Source organism: Plodia interpunctella, chromosome 19 (assembly GCF_027563975.2).
Source record: "Plodia interpunctella isolate USDA-ARS_2022_Savannah chromosome 19, ilPloInte3.2, whole genome shotgun sequence".
NCBI lineage: Eukaryota > Metazoa > Arthropoda > Insecta > Lepidoptera > Pyralidae > Plodia > Plodia interpunctella.
This window is the reverse complement of record NC_071312.1, coordinates 7,425,266-7,441,704: the sequence shown is the minus strand read 5'-3', so window position 1 is coordinate 7,441,704 and position 16,439 is coordinate 7,425,266. Positions and strand designations below refer to the sequence as shown.

Genomic DNA, 16,439 nt, shown 5'->3' with positions numbered 1-16,439 from the left:
ATTTTAAGACTATTAATCCTTTCGTTATATAAGCATCCGTTTGTGAAAATATACAACAATGTAGCATGTTCGGGTGCCGAATTGGGATAAATCGTTTTCCATAAGATAAAAAAAAATTCGAAAACTATGGGATAAGCCTCACGCTGTAAAATTTTCGATCCAATAAACGGTCGAAAAGAAGCTCGGACCACTTCACACGTGAAGACTTATTAAAATATGGACTTCATACCGGTAAAATCTTCAGTCAAAATCGAGTTTATATCAGTTCAATAATGCAGAACATAGCCTAAAATAGTGTTATTATTTTCAGGATAATCCACTAAATCCTTCCTTTTCCCTTTAAATTTGCACCACGTTTGCGTAGGTATTTTTGTCGTAAATCTGCAACAATATTGAAAATTGGCGCTTTTTACCTCCATTGGCAATGTTTGTGTACCTTAGTTGTACCAGTAGTGCCATCTGCGCTGAGCTTTGCGTAATATTCCCTATTCCATGTAGTAGACCAAATAAATTAATCCCCATATAAAACAGTTAACAAACGCATCCAGCTAATTTTACAATTATGTTGATTGGAACGCAGCGCATTTTGACAGTATCCCTAGACAGCTGAGTTGACATTTGTTGTTGCTTGAATTACGAAAGACGACGAACTTTTATTTTTAAAATTGCACGTTTATCTATTAATAAACCCTAGTCAATAGTTTTAGAACAGATTTCGTAGACGTCTGAAGTGCGTAAACCCTGTGTTTATATTTCACAGCGCGTAATTCACGTGGAAAATGCGTAGCGAATATAGTGTGTGTGCAAATAAAATAACTTACTTTTCACCAAAAACTATATTTTTCCTTTGATGTTTTTCATATTTACTTGTTGGAAATGTATCTGGATACTATAAGTGATCTGTGTGACGAATGAACAAGCCAAATTTGATGTACAAACAGACGCATTGATAAGATTGTAATCTTATGTTATGGTACTGATTAGAATTTCTAAAAGCGCTAATCTGACATGAATTCAATGATAATCTGTCTGAATATGTTGTGCTAACAGTTGGTGTGTCCTCACTGGGTAATAATATTAGTGTTTCAGTGTTAAAAAGTTTAGTAAACTGTGAAAATGCCTGGGAAAATAAAGGTTAAAGTGTTGGCTGGCAGAAATTTGCCTGTAATGGACAGAGCCAGTGATACTACGGATGCATTTGTGGAGATAAAGTTTGGAGGGGTGACCCACAAAACTGATGTTTGCAGGAAGTCGTTGAACCCTCATTGGAGCAGTACAGAATGGTACCGGTTTGAGGTAAGTCTTACATAATTTAAATTAGTTTGCTAAATGCTTTACAGCTAAATGGATTTCAGTAATAAAACACTTTTGAACTACCTACAGTTCACTTTAATTCAAAAGTTGTACACTAGACATGTGTGGGTGATTCAGCCACAGACCACAGAATTCAGCCCTCCCACCCACACCCTTATCACAAAATATCAAACATGAATAAAGTATTCATAATTATTACAGTAACATAATTTATTGACGGCTCCTAATTACTGTAGTTGGCAATCTTTTATTACCATGGCCCAATAAATATAGCTTCTTTTAAGAACTACATTACATAAAAGTGATTTATGGAAAAATAAATTGCCCACTCATTACTACAGGCTAATCTAAAAACACGAACCCTAATAAGATTATAATTTCTCAAGCTCACAACAATGGGAAACCAAACAAATGAACATAACAAAACAAATCATCAAGGTTGCGAATTTTTCATGATAAATAGCTTTTTCGACGTTTGGCCGTGTCGCCGCGCATGTGTCGCTGGTGTAAGTATTTTTGTAGCCGTCTGGCGACCGTCTACTATGATTATTAGTTTGCAGAAGAATAAATAAAGACGTCATGTCAAATTATTTTAATATGTAACATTTCTTATTATTGTACTCAAATGCATTGCAAATTCGTCACTATTTCTGTGGTGTAAAGATCCATGCAGGCCAACATGATATATGGTTGTTTGTATGTAGGTACCATGTCAAAGAATGTACCATATGAATATTAATTTTATGAGAAATTACAGGTTCCTTTAGCATTCATCAATGTGGTTTTTTAAAATAATGAGTATAAAATAATGAAATAATTATTGGGCTGAGTCTTGGAGGAGCTGAAATTGATGGCATGTGTCCAGAATACCCCATTGAAAGAGAAACTTGCTGAATTCACAATTTTATGAATTCAGCTTACTGATAAAAGAATCAAAAGTGTTAAACTCATGCTAAATTCACGCGCCGACGCGCAGTCTAAACTTTTTACCTTTGAAGTACCTATATAAATGGTAAACATAGATTGCCAAAGCAATGTTTGTTTATTCTACTTGTATAACTTCACTATAATTCTGAAGTGCTATGAAAATACCTTTCTTTATTACTCTATTTGGCAAACAAAGTATTTTACGTTCAATGCAAGAAGCATGTTTGACTAATTTATTTGTTGAAATCTTAAATGTCTCATTAAACTGAAATACGCATTGGTCGCTCTCGCAATTCTCTTGTTTATTGCCAACTACGAAATGAACTAATAATATCCGTTAATTTCACCTCTCAAAAGTCAATAAACCAGCGCAAATGTACATATTGATTTCTTGTCAATATTCTGACTCAGATTTGCAATCATATGGAAAGGAATATTTTTCTTGGCTGCATGTATATGCACACTGTAGTAAATGCTTATAAAGAACAAGATGCCGGCTTCACACTATTGCGGACCTTGCATATTATTACACAATATTACATTGCTGGTTTTTCATTGCGGTAAATAAAAGCACTCATACAAACTACGCCGTATTCCTCGCGTCGGCATGTCTGTGTTCGGCGATAGTGTGTAACCAGTAAGACATTTCTTGATTATAACAAGGGATTGCTCACTTCTCTTAATATGTGTGCGACATGAATACTCGTAAACGTCACATATAAATAATTACCATAGGTAGACGAGTCAGAGCTGCAAGACGAGCCACTCCAGCTACGTCTGATGGACCACGACACGTACTCCGCGAATGACGCGATAGGCAAGGTTGTGATCAGCCTGGCGCCGCTGCTGGCTCGAGAGGCGAACAATGCTAAGAGCACTGCTGGCGGCCACGGAGGTAACAGTTGTTATCAGCCTTTTTATTCACCATTCATCACGATCACGACATACTCCTCAAATGGGTGGTGGTCTCATAGCGTTTCGACCACTGCGGCCCCGCTGTCCTTACGATCCTTTCATTTTCTTGAGTAAGGATACAATTCCAAAAATCAATAATTCATAAAAGGTCGTTTGCATGGGCAGTGCTTACATTGTTGTGTTCCGATTTGTAGGGTGAGAGAGGCAGTGTAATTCTAAAATTTAAAAAATGTAACTTTTACACAATATTTTCTAAACAAAATGTATATAGTATCAAGTTGACCAGTTCCTTCCGGCAGCTCCCATTCACATGTAGATGAATGGGCCAGCCATCGCGAAGCTCAGCCATAATAGACGGAACTTCAAGACTCCGCCTACGACGACGTTTGAGTGAGCATGACATACTCTATTCCCATATTTGTGTTTTTATAAACATAGGTTGTTATGTAGGTATTGTAATTGTAAGTTTGTATAGTCTGGTTCGCTTTGTTTCTTTCATTTCAATCACTCCAAAAAATTTAGTGTTCGCTCTCAAAAAAAAAAGAAAAAAATATAGATATAATAAAACAAAAATAACCCATTCTTTAGGTGCGGTGCTGTCGGGCTGGATACCGGTGTTCGACACGATGCACGGCATCCGCGGGGAGCTGAACGTGATCGTCAAGGTGGAGCTGTTCTCAGATTTTAACAAGTACAAGACTTCCAGCTGCGGCGTACAGTTCTTCCATTGTAAGCACATACAGTTATTTAAATGGATTTGTTATACATATCACGGGGTAAGACGAAAAGAGATGAATTAATTCAGCCCTGTCCCGGATAGATAGGGGCGCGGGTTCAATTCCCGCTCGATTTCAGATTTTTTTCATCTCATTATTTTTTACATCCAGTTGTAAAACATCGACCACCTCGCAGGACTAAAGAGCTGACATAAACAACAATGTCCGTTTTACGACTTTGGACATAATTCAATTCACTAGGTTACCAAGTATTTAAGAAAAAAATTGCCACAATATTTTATTGTCGTCAAAGAGATCTTGTTGCATTTAACGCGTGCGTCATCAGATCTCGCTTATAGTGCATTTTAATGGAAACTGAAGTGACGTGAAAAATTACAACGAAATATATAAGTACAAGCGAAATTAGGTGAAATTTAACTCGCAAGATTGCTTTCCTCCTCAGTTGTCGGCACGCTTATCCTCTCTGGAAAGTGGAAAGTATATTGCATAATGGTGACCCATATTTGTCGTAGATAATTTAGCATTTCAAACGGGAGCGTTAAGCAATATCACCTTTTATCCTTCTTAAACATGCATTAGAAAGTAACTAGTACTAGTAATGATTTTTAATCTGACCTTCTTTTGATACCAATGTCAAGCATCTAAAACACTTGGATAAGAATTTCAATTACGCACAGCGCTATGTCTTCATAGCTGTATTATCTTGATACTCTGCCAAAATCCCGTCCGATAAGAGCACAAGCTGGGACCATCTGTCTGGAGGCGTGATGAGTCTGGCAAAAGGTAAATGTTTGTAAAATCATTTGTTTGGGCAAACTGCGCAGAAGCCCTTGACTTACAATCCATTTTGGAAAGACGCAGAACGGATAACGATGTTAAACGTTTTTATTTATTTAAAACTTCATTGTACGAAATTACAAATAAATATTTACAAATGGTGAAATTAACGCCATATAGCATTATCTATCAGTCAACTATAAGACCAAAACGTTTTAAAGAGAAATTATTTTTTTTTTCTCATCGCCTTATGCAATTTTAGTGGCATCACTATTTAATCCCAATTCCTTCAACAAGCCATAAGCTAAGCATACAGCTAAATGTGGGCTCAGAATCTTGCAATTCTTGTCTCTGACTGCCCCGTAACGGAAAAAGACGTGATACTATATGTATAATTTATTATATTGGTTCCCTTTATTATGGTTGAGCTAGCTTTGTCTGATCTATGCGTTAACTCGTGTACTCGTGAAAGATTGATGTAATTAATGTCTTATGGCATTTTCAGTCCACCACTTTTGAAGTTGTGCAAAAAGTTTCAATAATATTTAAAAAAATATTTGTCTTCTTACAGGTCCGATGATACCGCCGGGCTACAAAGCGACATCTATTCACGGATTTGTCGAGGAACTAGTAGTGAACGACGACCCGGAATACCAGTGGATCGACAAGATTAGGACGCCTCGCGCCTCGAACGAGGCGAGGCAGGTCGCCTTTATCAAACTTAGCAATCAGGTATTTATTCTGCTAAACGAATACAAAGGCCTAAGTAAAGAGCCCTGTGGTGTACCACCTGGAGATTGGAGGAAGAGAATCAAATCATCTTCTTTCACATGTCCTTCTGGGAACAACTAATAAAAATAATATTAAACCATTCGATATAATTGTCATCCAGAACAATGTAGTTTAGACAGCGATAATGCAATATCAAGACTGTCAAATGCGTGAGCATAGTCTATTATTATCTAAAGTTTCCTTCTTTTTATTTCATTCTACTAGGATATAAGATCTAATTTGCTATGTTCTTGCCAATAGGTGCAAAGGTTAGTTGGTCTAAAAGCAGCTGAATTAGGAGCAAATGCTGTAGTTGGATACCAGCAGGACTTCGATCTTGAAGGAGAAGCGGGTGTTGTGGCCAGAGCTATTGGTAAGCATCATAATTTCAGTAATTTTTTTAAAAAACTTTATTTTCCAAATTTAAATATGTTACAGAATGCTTACCGCGAATAGTATTCTCTGCCAGTTTACCTTTAGGATAGTGAGAAAATAATAGTGAGGTATATTAAGTTTATACAAATATATGAAAACGGCCAAAATGACAAATACATTTCATATAATGGACACAGACTGAGTAACACAAACCTTTGTGTAATGTTATAATTGATGAAAAATAACCCGAGACTGCTTGACACTCGAAACCAATTTGGCGCCAGTTAGACCGGGATTCCGAAGGGCGACCGCCGTTTGGACTTTTTTTAAAATGGTTGGTGTTGGATTTGTCATGACGTTTTTTTTACCTTCGTGCCGCAGAAACTTAACTATATGTAAAAATGTACTTCTATATAGTATATAATATATAAAAGTAAGTTTAGCGGGCCTTGGACTGGAAGAAACTGGTAAAACGCTCAAATAAAGGAGAATATAGAATATAGATTCATATAGAAGTAAATGTGTAACAGGTACAGCAGTCAGTATAACGCCTCTGCCGACTCCGAGTCAACCAATCAGCATACCGGCTTGCACTCAGCAGTGAGTACTATTTAATTGAAAATTTTATATATTTTTTTATTTTATAATATGTACTAGTATACTATTTTTTATGCCGATCAGAAAAATAAAGTAATTTGAAATACTTGGTATTGTCTTCGATTTGTTTTCAGCTCTGATTATATTATTATTTATATATATATATATATATATATATTTGGTATAATGTACCTTATTTTGTCCTGTGTTTTAATGAAGTCCATATAATATATTTTTTTATGTCGACCACATTGCAATTTAGTTTCTGTTTTGTTATTATATGTTATGTATTGTATAAATATTTTATTATTACTAAGGATAACTATATAAAAAGTTTTTCGCTTAATCTAGCAACAAATATTACAAATACAAATAACTCATTGGAATTATTGTAAATGGCACATGAAATAGGCTTTACATGTTGTGAAACCGCAACCAGATTAACTTTAAAAACATATTGTATAAACTTACTTATGAATAAATGTTTGCATGGTGTGTCGCATCGCTTGCCTTACACATTAATAGACAACTAAGAAAGTACTTGGACATTTTGTCGACCGATACCGAACATATCACGGATTTAAACGAATATTTTCAATGTCATCCCGATGAGTTGCAAAGATTTCTAAATATACTTCACCCTAGATCGTCTCTTTTCGATGATCAAGATAATCTTGATGATGACGATAAAAGCGCTCAATTTACAAGGCAGTCCAGTGTCAAAAGTTACGCAGGAAGTGTTTCTATATACCAAGACGATTACATATCTCAGAAAAGTCTTAGGCACATACATGATGATCAAACTGATTTAAATAAACTCCTAAATCGCAAAGATAGCGATGAAGACTCAGATTCAACCAACACTCTTAAAAAGATAAAAAAATTTAAACCTAACTTATTTTTTAAGCGTTTGAGCAGCGTCCGCAGCGTCCGTCGAAAATCAGACAGACAAGACGATTCAGTTTCAATAAAATCGAATTCATCTGACACTTCTAAAATATCTCTCGTTGATATTAAAAATGAGTTTAAGAAATTGAAAAAGCTAAAGAAACCCAAATTTAAGAAAACTTTCGCTAACAAATTTGACGAAGGTGTCGGTATGGCATCTATTCTAGCAAGGTCTGTCATTCATGCTCACACGAGTCTTGCTTGTATTGCTGAAACTCAAGATTCTGAGCATTCTCCTAATTCTACTACAAGACGCGCTAGTGAATCCGAACCCCAGTTAAACATATCAGACGACGATAATGCAAAAAAATCTAGCTCCGAATCACATGATACTAAATCGGAGAAAAAAGTACCTGAACTCTTGTTTTCCTCTTTAACTAATATAAGCGAGGATAATTCAGAGACTACAAAACGGGAGAGAAAAATGTCCGAATCGTGTCCTACGACTCCCGTCGTTGCTAGAAATGAAGCTCTTCTTAAACCTGTGGAACCAGATTTCCATGGTTCAGTTTCTTCGATACTTTCAGGAGAGAGTTCTGAAATTTACTCTAGCTCTGATGAAGACGACGAGAGTTCAGATCTAAGAACTGATAATGAAAGATCTTACGAAACTACCAGTTCAATCGTCCAATCCGTTCTAAGTAGAGAAGTAAATCCGGATTTAATTGCACATATGGAAAAAAAACTTAGTGTTTTAGAAACAATTCCTCCAAACCAATTTGAGCGTTCTAAAAATCAAGAGAAAAATTGGAGTCAAGAAAGCAAAACAGAATCTTCTGAAACTGAGGAATCTACCGATATCGATAAAGATGCCAAGATTGGACATCTCATCGTTCCATCCACATCCGGCGTTGCGGAATCGAACACGTTTGTAGCTCCTAAATCTAATACTCATCACTTCAAGTTTCACAACCCCTTTGCTCATAGAAAATCCAATAGTATTAGTGCCCCATGTTCCCCGACTGAGAGTAAAAGCTTTGTATATCGCTCTTCCAAACGTATAAAACGCCAGATATCTAAAATATCGAAAAGTAACATGATCAAAAGTTTGTCACATTATTCTTTGTTGCCAAAGAAAAAACACGAGAAACCAAAACATTTAAGTCAGCCGAATTCAAGTTCTGATATAACTTCGAAAGCTCCTAGTGAGACAGTGTTAGGTTCTCCATTTCTTTCTTATGCTGACTTAATGTCCTTAGATAAAGAAGGTTTGGATGCTAAGCAAATATTTCATAAAAGTGACGAACTACCTCATCCTAATGTTTCTATGTACATCGGATCGGAGCCAGTTTCCAGAGCGTCTCTAAGCGGTAATTTATTCCCAGATGACTCACATGTACATAGTAGGGAACATTCTGTTCAAAAAGAGAAGCGCGTTATAAAGCCATCTAGTCTTGTACACACTGCTATGGAGACTATACTTATAGATAAAGTACAATCACTTCTTGCACCAACATCTCCTGATCCCATACCTATAGGAAATAATCAATTTTTTAATGACGTTAATGAAAAATTGGAAAAAGTCGAAGAAGCAAGAAATGAAGAAGCAAGAAATAAATCTCCCGTGTCGACCGGAATTATTCATACGGCAATGGAGACTATTCTGTTGGACAAAGTCCAATCTTTACTTATACCGACTTCACCTGATGCTACTTTATTAAAACGATTCGATTTTGATCCGAACGCAAAATATGCGACAGATGCCGACAATCACGCAACTAATAGAAGCAATACAGAAAGCAACCAATCGTCAAACGGTTCTTTAAAAGAACTAGACAATAATAATCCGTCCAAACCTATCGAAAGAGATTCAAATGGAGTAAATAAAGCCTCAAATGACAATATTTCAATATTATCTGGTGTCAAAACAACTGTAATTGACAAAGTAATACATTACCTTGAACCAAACAAACATACTGAAGAAGCTCCTAGCCTCATAAAAAATGCTGTTCAAATCACACTAATGGACAAAGTGCAAAACATCTTAAGTCCAACAAATTATTCTGAGTCTATACATCAAATTCTCGAGTATACGGACGAGAAACCAGAGGATAAAAAAGAAAATACATCGAATAATGAAAAGGAACCTGGTTTAGTAAGTACGGCAATGCAAACGATGCTCATGGAAAAGGCTCAATCACTAATGATAGAACCAGAAGAAAACGCAACGGGAAATGTACACAAAAACAAATTAGTCAGACAAGACAGCGTAGATACCGTCGAATCGTGCAAAATGTCCAAAGAAACAATAAAGCCGGTCCTCCAGCATTTTCATCCCATACTTAGCGGCGCACCGTTAGAGACCATACCCTCCGAGAGTAGTGTCGAGCGTAGTGAGAGCTTAGATGTAGAAGGACATGATGATTGTGACACTAACTCTGCTAGTGTGTGCGATAACTTGCATGCAGCGTGCAATGTTGACAGGGAGCGGGAAGCGAGGAGCGATAAGGACAAGGGTTCTCCGAGGCACGCGAGGCATGAGTCGTATGGTGGGAAGGATCCGGTGCCTCCTGCGACCAATCAGAACTCTTCGCTGAATGCGTCCTCAGCTCCAATGGGGATACATAGAAGATCGTCCGATTCTGACCTTAGTGTTACACCAAAAGGTTTGTAATTTGCGTTATTTATTTTTTTGTCTCAAGGTATGTTTGTGCTGTTCTATACTTGCGTAGATATTATTTTTATGTAATATCTGCGCCCCGCTTCACTCTCGAGGAAAATTTGGGCAGAATTGTACCCTATGTCAGGATATAATCTACAACCAAATTTCATCGATATCGGCCTATCGTGGATTTGCATAATTGAGCAACAAACATCCTTATACACTCATATTCAAACTGTTGCACCTATAAAACGAGTGGTATAGTTTAAAGATGTGAAAAATGCAATTCTGTTGTAAAGGTACAATTTATGTTATTTATTTTTCGTACAATAAAGTAATTACAAACAAAATAATGCCTTAATTTTACCATTGTTACATTTTTTTATCGTAATCCAGGCAGCTCTCTAAACACATCGTCGGGAAACGTGGGCAGCGGTGGCGGCGCCATCTTGCGGCCGTCGATGAACAGCAATAACCTGGAGATGCTGGAGTACCCCTTCCTGACCATGACTGAGTACCCACCTGGTTTTATTGTACATATTGGTAAGTGTACAAATACGAATACTTAATTCGTGGGATGATACTTATTGACATCAAAAAATATTTAAAACTCAGTCTACCGCCGACTTCCAAAGTGGCGAAGAAGAAGCGGCGCAACAAACTTCACCACAGCGTTTTGTCCAAGGACGTGAATTAACAAACGTACTCTGTACATTAATATGTCAGGCGCTCCCTGACATATTAATGTACAGGTGTGTGGTCGTGTCATACTCTGGTAGCTCGTCGTCCATTATTGTTCCAATTTTAGACTTAATTACAATAACATTCACATTAAAATAATGTAAAGTATAACATTAGGAAAACCGGTGACGTCAGCTCGACGATCAATTAAAAATGTCGCGTCATGACATCGGCTGTCAATGTCAGTTTGACATCGCATTGTAATAAAAATCTATTTTAGGTGGAACAGTGTGTGCTCGATCTGTGAAATTAGTGGACGGTGGAGGGGAGAGTGCGCTTCGTGCTGCTTGGTGGGCCGAGCTCAGGACTGAGCTGCGGGCTCATGCCAGGGCGCTCAGGTGTAATGCTGTCATCGCCTACACTGACACTGCCGCCATCTGGTGAGTGATGTAAATTATGTAAAACGTTGGTTGCAATGGTCAATGGCGCTTTATAAAGTAGATGGCGCCACTGTGCATAAAACTTAAGTATTTTTATGAAATATTAACGTGGGTGACACTGCGGTGTGCAGCTAGTTATGGAATATTTCTATTGCAGTGAAGACGTGTGCGTGTTGTCGGCGTCAGGCACGGCGGCGGTTATTAATCTCGACTGCGATTTTAACGCAGACCTGGAACCTTTAATCGCTGGTAAATATGAATTAGTTATTACATACGTTTGTTCGTATTTCGGACGTTTCGTGTTACAAACGAGCGACTGTATACCAAAGACAAAAATAATAATATAACACATAAAATAAAACAAATACATATAAAGATAAACATCCAAGACCCGGGCCAATCAGAAAAAGATCATTTTCCATCATGACCCGACCGGGGATTGAACCCGGTGTCTCACGGTTCAAAGGCAAGTACTTTACCACTGCGACATCGAGGTCGATTTTCTGATGTTTTGACCTTTTTTATGTCAATAAAATGTACATACATTTATTGGTAAATTGCTTGCTTCTGAACCGAGAGGTCCCGGGTTCGATCCCCGGTCGGGTCATGATGGAAAATGACATTTTTCTGATTGGCCCGGGTCTGGGATGTTTATCTATATATGTATTTGTTATAAAATATAGTATCGTTGAGTTATTAGTATCCCATAACGCAAGTCTCGAACTTACTTTTGGGCTAACTCAACCTGTATATACGTATATATATATTTATTTATATCGTTTTCACCAAAGCTTACACGTTTTTCAATTAAGTTTTAGTTTCTGCTTCTATTTTCGTTTTTTCATCTTTATATATAAGTTGTTTTGTCGCGCACATTACATTACTCCATCTATGCCTTCGACATGTGATCGTTACAGGCAACAACGGCTCCAAAATTCCAGACGAGAACACAACAGAATGCTGTTCCGTGGCGCACGTGCCGTATTCTCCGGCCGCGGGACCCTACAGGGCCGAATTAGGGGCCTGCGGGGGGTGCAGGTAAACCCTTATTTCCACACTCTCTTTACGAGTTCTCTTCTCTCGTCTGAGCGTGTTGACTGCTCCTTCCTTAGCCGTTGAGCGTCGGAGCTCAGGGTACGCTCGTCTTCGCGGGTTGACGGTTGCATTAGGCGCTGTGATGTCGCGAAGAACATCTTCCTGAGTTAGGGCCTGCGGGGGGTGCAGATAAACCTACTTCAATACTATTTCGTCTTCGAGTTGACGGAGATTTGCAGTGTGGTTTAAAAAAATAACCTTAAAGTTTTGAAAATTCGACTAATTCTAGATTTGCCTGACATTAACCTTTATTGGGTATGCTATTTAGTTCATTGCACATCAACTGCCAATTTTATGTGTCACTGTCGTCTCATACGACATCGACGAGAGGATTATATCGATTGTGTTTGTGTCAAATTCGAATTATTAAGTCGCCTGACGTGAAATTTACGACTGCAACATTAAAGTGCCACATATGTTGATGCACAGACGAGCTCGTGTCCCCGCCGTGTTGCTGTCGACGTGCGCGAAGCCGTCCCGACTGACCGCATATCCCAAGGCTGTAACATTGACTGCTGTTGGTAAGTGATATTCGTGTTTCTACATCTGCTGCTTGTGCAATATTGTCTAACCAGTTTATAGGTGACCAGTGACCTATTGGCCAAGACAACCAGGCGCGTACATCCACGAATATTAGAATGTTACGTTTATAAAATATAGTTCCCAAAATACAGATTCGTCTAGCTTGGGAATCATGGAACTCACCAATCTTAAGTACTTCAGATTCTGCCAGTATGAAAGTTAATTCCTAGTTTGCTGGTTGGTTGAGCGTTGGACCTGCCTTATCAACTGTATCATATGTATGTACAAAAATGTATTGGTCTAAGACAATAAAACTTATAATATTATTGTTAATTTCTTCATAAGCAGAGTATACTTGTAGTATACATCTCGACAGCAAAGCGTAATTTCTCCCTAGGGGTGGTTTTTCGTCGTGCTGTCATACGATCCGTCAATTTTCTTGAGGAAGCAATCATTTGTAAAATTTACATTACCACAGCCTTAGATTACTTATTTTAAAGCCAGATAGTAAAACGAATTTTTTTCTTTATTAATATTTGAAAAATTATAATGACAGGCGGCCGCATCGGTCGAAACGCTCTGAGAAACACCCAACTATCCAAGCCCAGTTCATGGTTATATCTCGTCTAAAATGTTAATTTATGTTGTTAAAATTAGTTTTTAATATACCATTGAATTGCTGAATTTGATAAGGTTATTTTTTTAATTAATTTTTTTATCGATGTGTCCCACTTCTGGGCAAAGGTCTCCTCTTCCTTTTCCCACAAATCGAGGGCAGCCTCAATATCGACACGCCACTTCTTTCTGCGCCTGCGCACTTCTGGCACCCAGAATAGTCATAAAAAGTAGTAAACAGTTTTGTGTCTGGTCGTACAGCGGCGCGCGTGCGCCGCGCGCCGCCCGCAGGCGAGCCCGCGGCTCTGGACATCTCCGACCAGCTGCCGTTCTTGGAGTACGAACTGCACAAACTGTTGCTGGCCAAATTGAGGATGCAGGTGATTACCTTCTTACAGGCTTTCTCTACTATAGCAAGTCACATAAATAAAATGAAAATGTTTTTATATTTTTTGGAGAAGCAACAGCATACAATCTTAATTTTAGACAAAAACAGTACATTACAAGAAGCCAATTACAGGTTCCCGCCGATAGTAACATGGTATACATATAAAAAAAATTTTGAATAACACATTTCATACACACAAGTGCGATAAGCACTATATAAAATACTGTATTTTCAAAGAATTTCCTTGCCAAATGACATCGTAATGAAGACACTAGTGTTGAACATAATAGAACTAGAATTCCTAACAAGATTATTCACACTGCTACCCACACACACACTGTTACTGCTATTTACACTGTTAAGAATAAATTAGAACTTAGATGAATAGTAATTTTGATGATTAGCATGATTGTTAGACATCGTTGTTCCCAGGGCGCGAACGCAGTGTTCAACCTGCAGACGCAGGTGTCTGTGGGCGAGCGCTGCGTGCTAGCGCTGGCCAGCGGCTGCGCCGTGCGCGTGGCCGCGCTGCCGCCGCCTCGTCCGCCGAGGATCAAGGTCACTGCTTTGCTTTCATTTTGTTTTTATTTTTAGGATTTTTTTTTTATATTTAGGAAGATTAGTCCAGGATCAAGTGTACGCTGCTTTGATTTTATTTTGTTTTTATTATTAGGAAGATTGTTTTTATTTTTAGGAAGATTGTTTTTATTATTAGGAAAATTATTTTTATTATTAAAAAGATTGTTTTTATTTTTAGGAAGATTGTTTTTATTTTTATGAAGATTAGTCAAGTGTACACTACTTTTGTTTTATTTTGTTTTTATTTTTAGGAAGATAGTCCGATGTAGCAGTGAGAGGTTAAAATGTGATTTTATTGCTTTGTTGGCAGGCATCAGAAAACGACAAGGAAGCGTTGGAAATACAGAAGGCATTGTGGGATACATTCACAGCTAACAAGACTGCAAATGGATTCGACGTCGGTAAGTTATTTTTTATTATATTTACTATAGCTACTACTTATAAATTATACACCTGTTTCGGGATATGCAATGAGACACAAAGTTAGTAGATGTCTGACTTTATTTTGCATTATGTTATATACTATATCTTATCATATTACATTGTAAGAAACAATAATGGTAAGCCGATCTGGCATGATAGGGACCAACACTGTTCAAATGAGTTTCTTTCGGCATTTCTTCTCAGCAGTGGTCGTTCCGAAATGCCAGTAGTTTGTAGCTTGTGAGAAATAACTATAAATATAAAAATTGACGAGAAAAAGTGCCTGTGAAGGTCTAATTTCTGAATAAATGATTTGAATTTGAATTTATCTATCAATAACATTATCTAAAATCTGTTAGCTATCTTTACCACTAATCGCTCACGTCTCGGGAATGTGGAGATGCGCCACACACCTAAACCTTCCTCTATTAAATAAATTAGCGTTTACCGTTACGTAGTACGTACGTGTCCGTTACGTAGTTACAAATATTTGCCCGCGCTGGGAATTGAACGCTAGACTACCTGATGCGGGCGGCGGCGGGATTTTATCCCTATGCAACGGATGTCGTCAAATATTTGTCTATTACTAGCTACGAACCGGGGCTTCGCCCCCGTTGTAATTTCGGGTTACAAAGTACCCTCTGTGTAATTCCAGGCTATATTCTACCTGTGTACCAAATTCCAAAACAATCGGTCTAGTAGATTTTGCGTGAAAGATTAACAAACATACACACATAAATCATCACAAACTTTCGCATTTATAATATTAATAACGTAGAATTGGATATTTTGTAACGTCATGTATAATCTGTGTAGGAGTACCGGAACACAACACAAACGGTGCGCTACCGGAAGTGGAGTCGGAAGAAGCGCCGCCAACTTTGGAACTTAGCGCTGATAAAGACGCATGCGTACTGGAACTGGATGAAGCTGAGGACGTAAGCTGTTTCTTTTTAATTATTTTTTAAATTAGGCTAGCTCCTACTCGCCAGTACGATTACTGGCGTACTTAAATAAAAATACCGTTTTTTTCCGTCCCTTTGGGAGTTTCAGGAAATCCTCTATTAGTGTCGTCCGTACATCTTCGGGCTGTGTCTCATAAACCGTGATTCTGTTGCCGCTATAACAACAAATACTGAAAAAATATAATAAATTGTTATTTAAGCCGGCTTCTACACAGGAAACATGATATTTTTGCCGTTTTTATTTGCCGTATTTATATAGTTTGTTGTTTTAATTTCGTTTGTCCGAAATATGAGTTGGCCTTTCAGGTAGAAACAGCTCGATGTTTGGCCACGCGCCGACTTCACACTCGTATGCAGGTGTTCACACCGGCGCTGCGGCCCGCCAGAAATGCCCCGCCACATGCGTTTGCGCAGGTACAACAAGATAGAAAGAAAAAACGTTTATTAGCACAAACATGTGTTTTATTTATTTATTTACCACTCTTACAACTATATTTACGTCTGTACGTCTATGGTCTAATTTACAATAGTTTACATAATAGCATGACATAATAGTACATACAGCACAGTACAAATAAAAACTAATGTAATGCTTGAAACAAAGTGGTCTCCTTTAGCATAAGTCGTGGTGTGAGCCACGGCGCTGGTCTTCCGCGGGTGTTATAACTATAACTTTAAACACTGACCATGGGCGTATGAAGAGTAGCTTTTTAATTTTAATTATAATATATAATTTTAATATGTTTTATACGCGGGTTCATAGTACGA

General features: G+C 37.8%; 1 protein-coding gene across 3 annotated transcripts in view; it reads left to right on the top strand.

Annotated features, from left to right (window-relative positions):
• The first annotated feature begins 607 nt into the window (after positions 1–607).
• LOC128678069 (uncharacterized protein) overlaps positions 608–16,439 on the top strand; it is a 29,409-nt gene continuing 13,577 nt past the window's right edge. Inside the window, exons 1-18 of one of the 3 annotated variants that reach the window (XM_053759347.1) lie at positions 610–1,296; positions 2,977–3,136; positions 3,745–3,885; positions 5,242–5,402; positions 5,703–5,814; positions 6,347–6,416; positions 6,939–8,228; positions 9,786–9,967; positions 10,360–10,506; positions 10,925–11,084; positions 11,242–11,333; positions 12,002–12,122; positions 12,609–12,700; positions 13,578–13,696; positions 14,137–14,262; positions 14,594–14,684; positions 15,523–15,644; positions 15,978–16,085. In XM_053759347.1, the coding sequence (XP_053615322.1) occupies positions 1,117–1,296; positions 2,977–3,136; positions 3,745–3,885; positions 5,242–5,402; positions 5,703–5,814; positions 6,347–6,416; positions 6,939–8,228; positions 9,786–9,967; positions 10,360–10,506; positions 10,925–11,084; positions 11,242–11,333; positions 12,002–12,122; positions 12,609–12,700; positions 13,578–13,696; positions 14,137–14,262; positions 14,594–14,684; positions 15,523–15,644; positions 15,978–16,085 (3,474 nt within the window). In that variant the 5' untranslated portion in view covers positions 610–1,116. Of the gene's footprint in view, positions 1,297–2,976; positions 3,137–3,744; positions 3,886–5,241; positions 5,403–5,702; positions 5,815–6,346; positions 6,417–6,938; positions 9,968–10,359; positions 10,507–10,924; positions 11,085–11,241; positions 11,334–12,001; positions 12,123–12,608; positions 12,701–13,577; positions 13,697–14,136; positions 14,263–14,593; positions 14,685–15,522; positions 15,645–15,977; positions 16,086–16,439 lie in introns of all 3 variants that reach the window. The other 2 variants (XM_053759346.1, XM_053759348.1) reach the window with 2 other exon arrangements.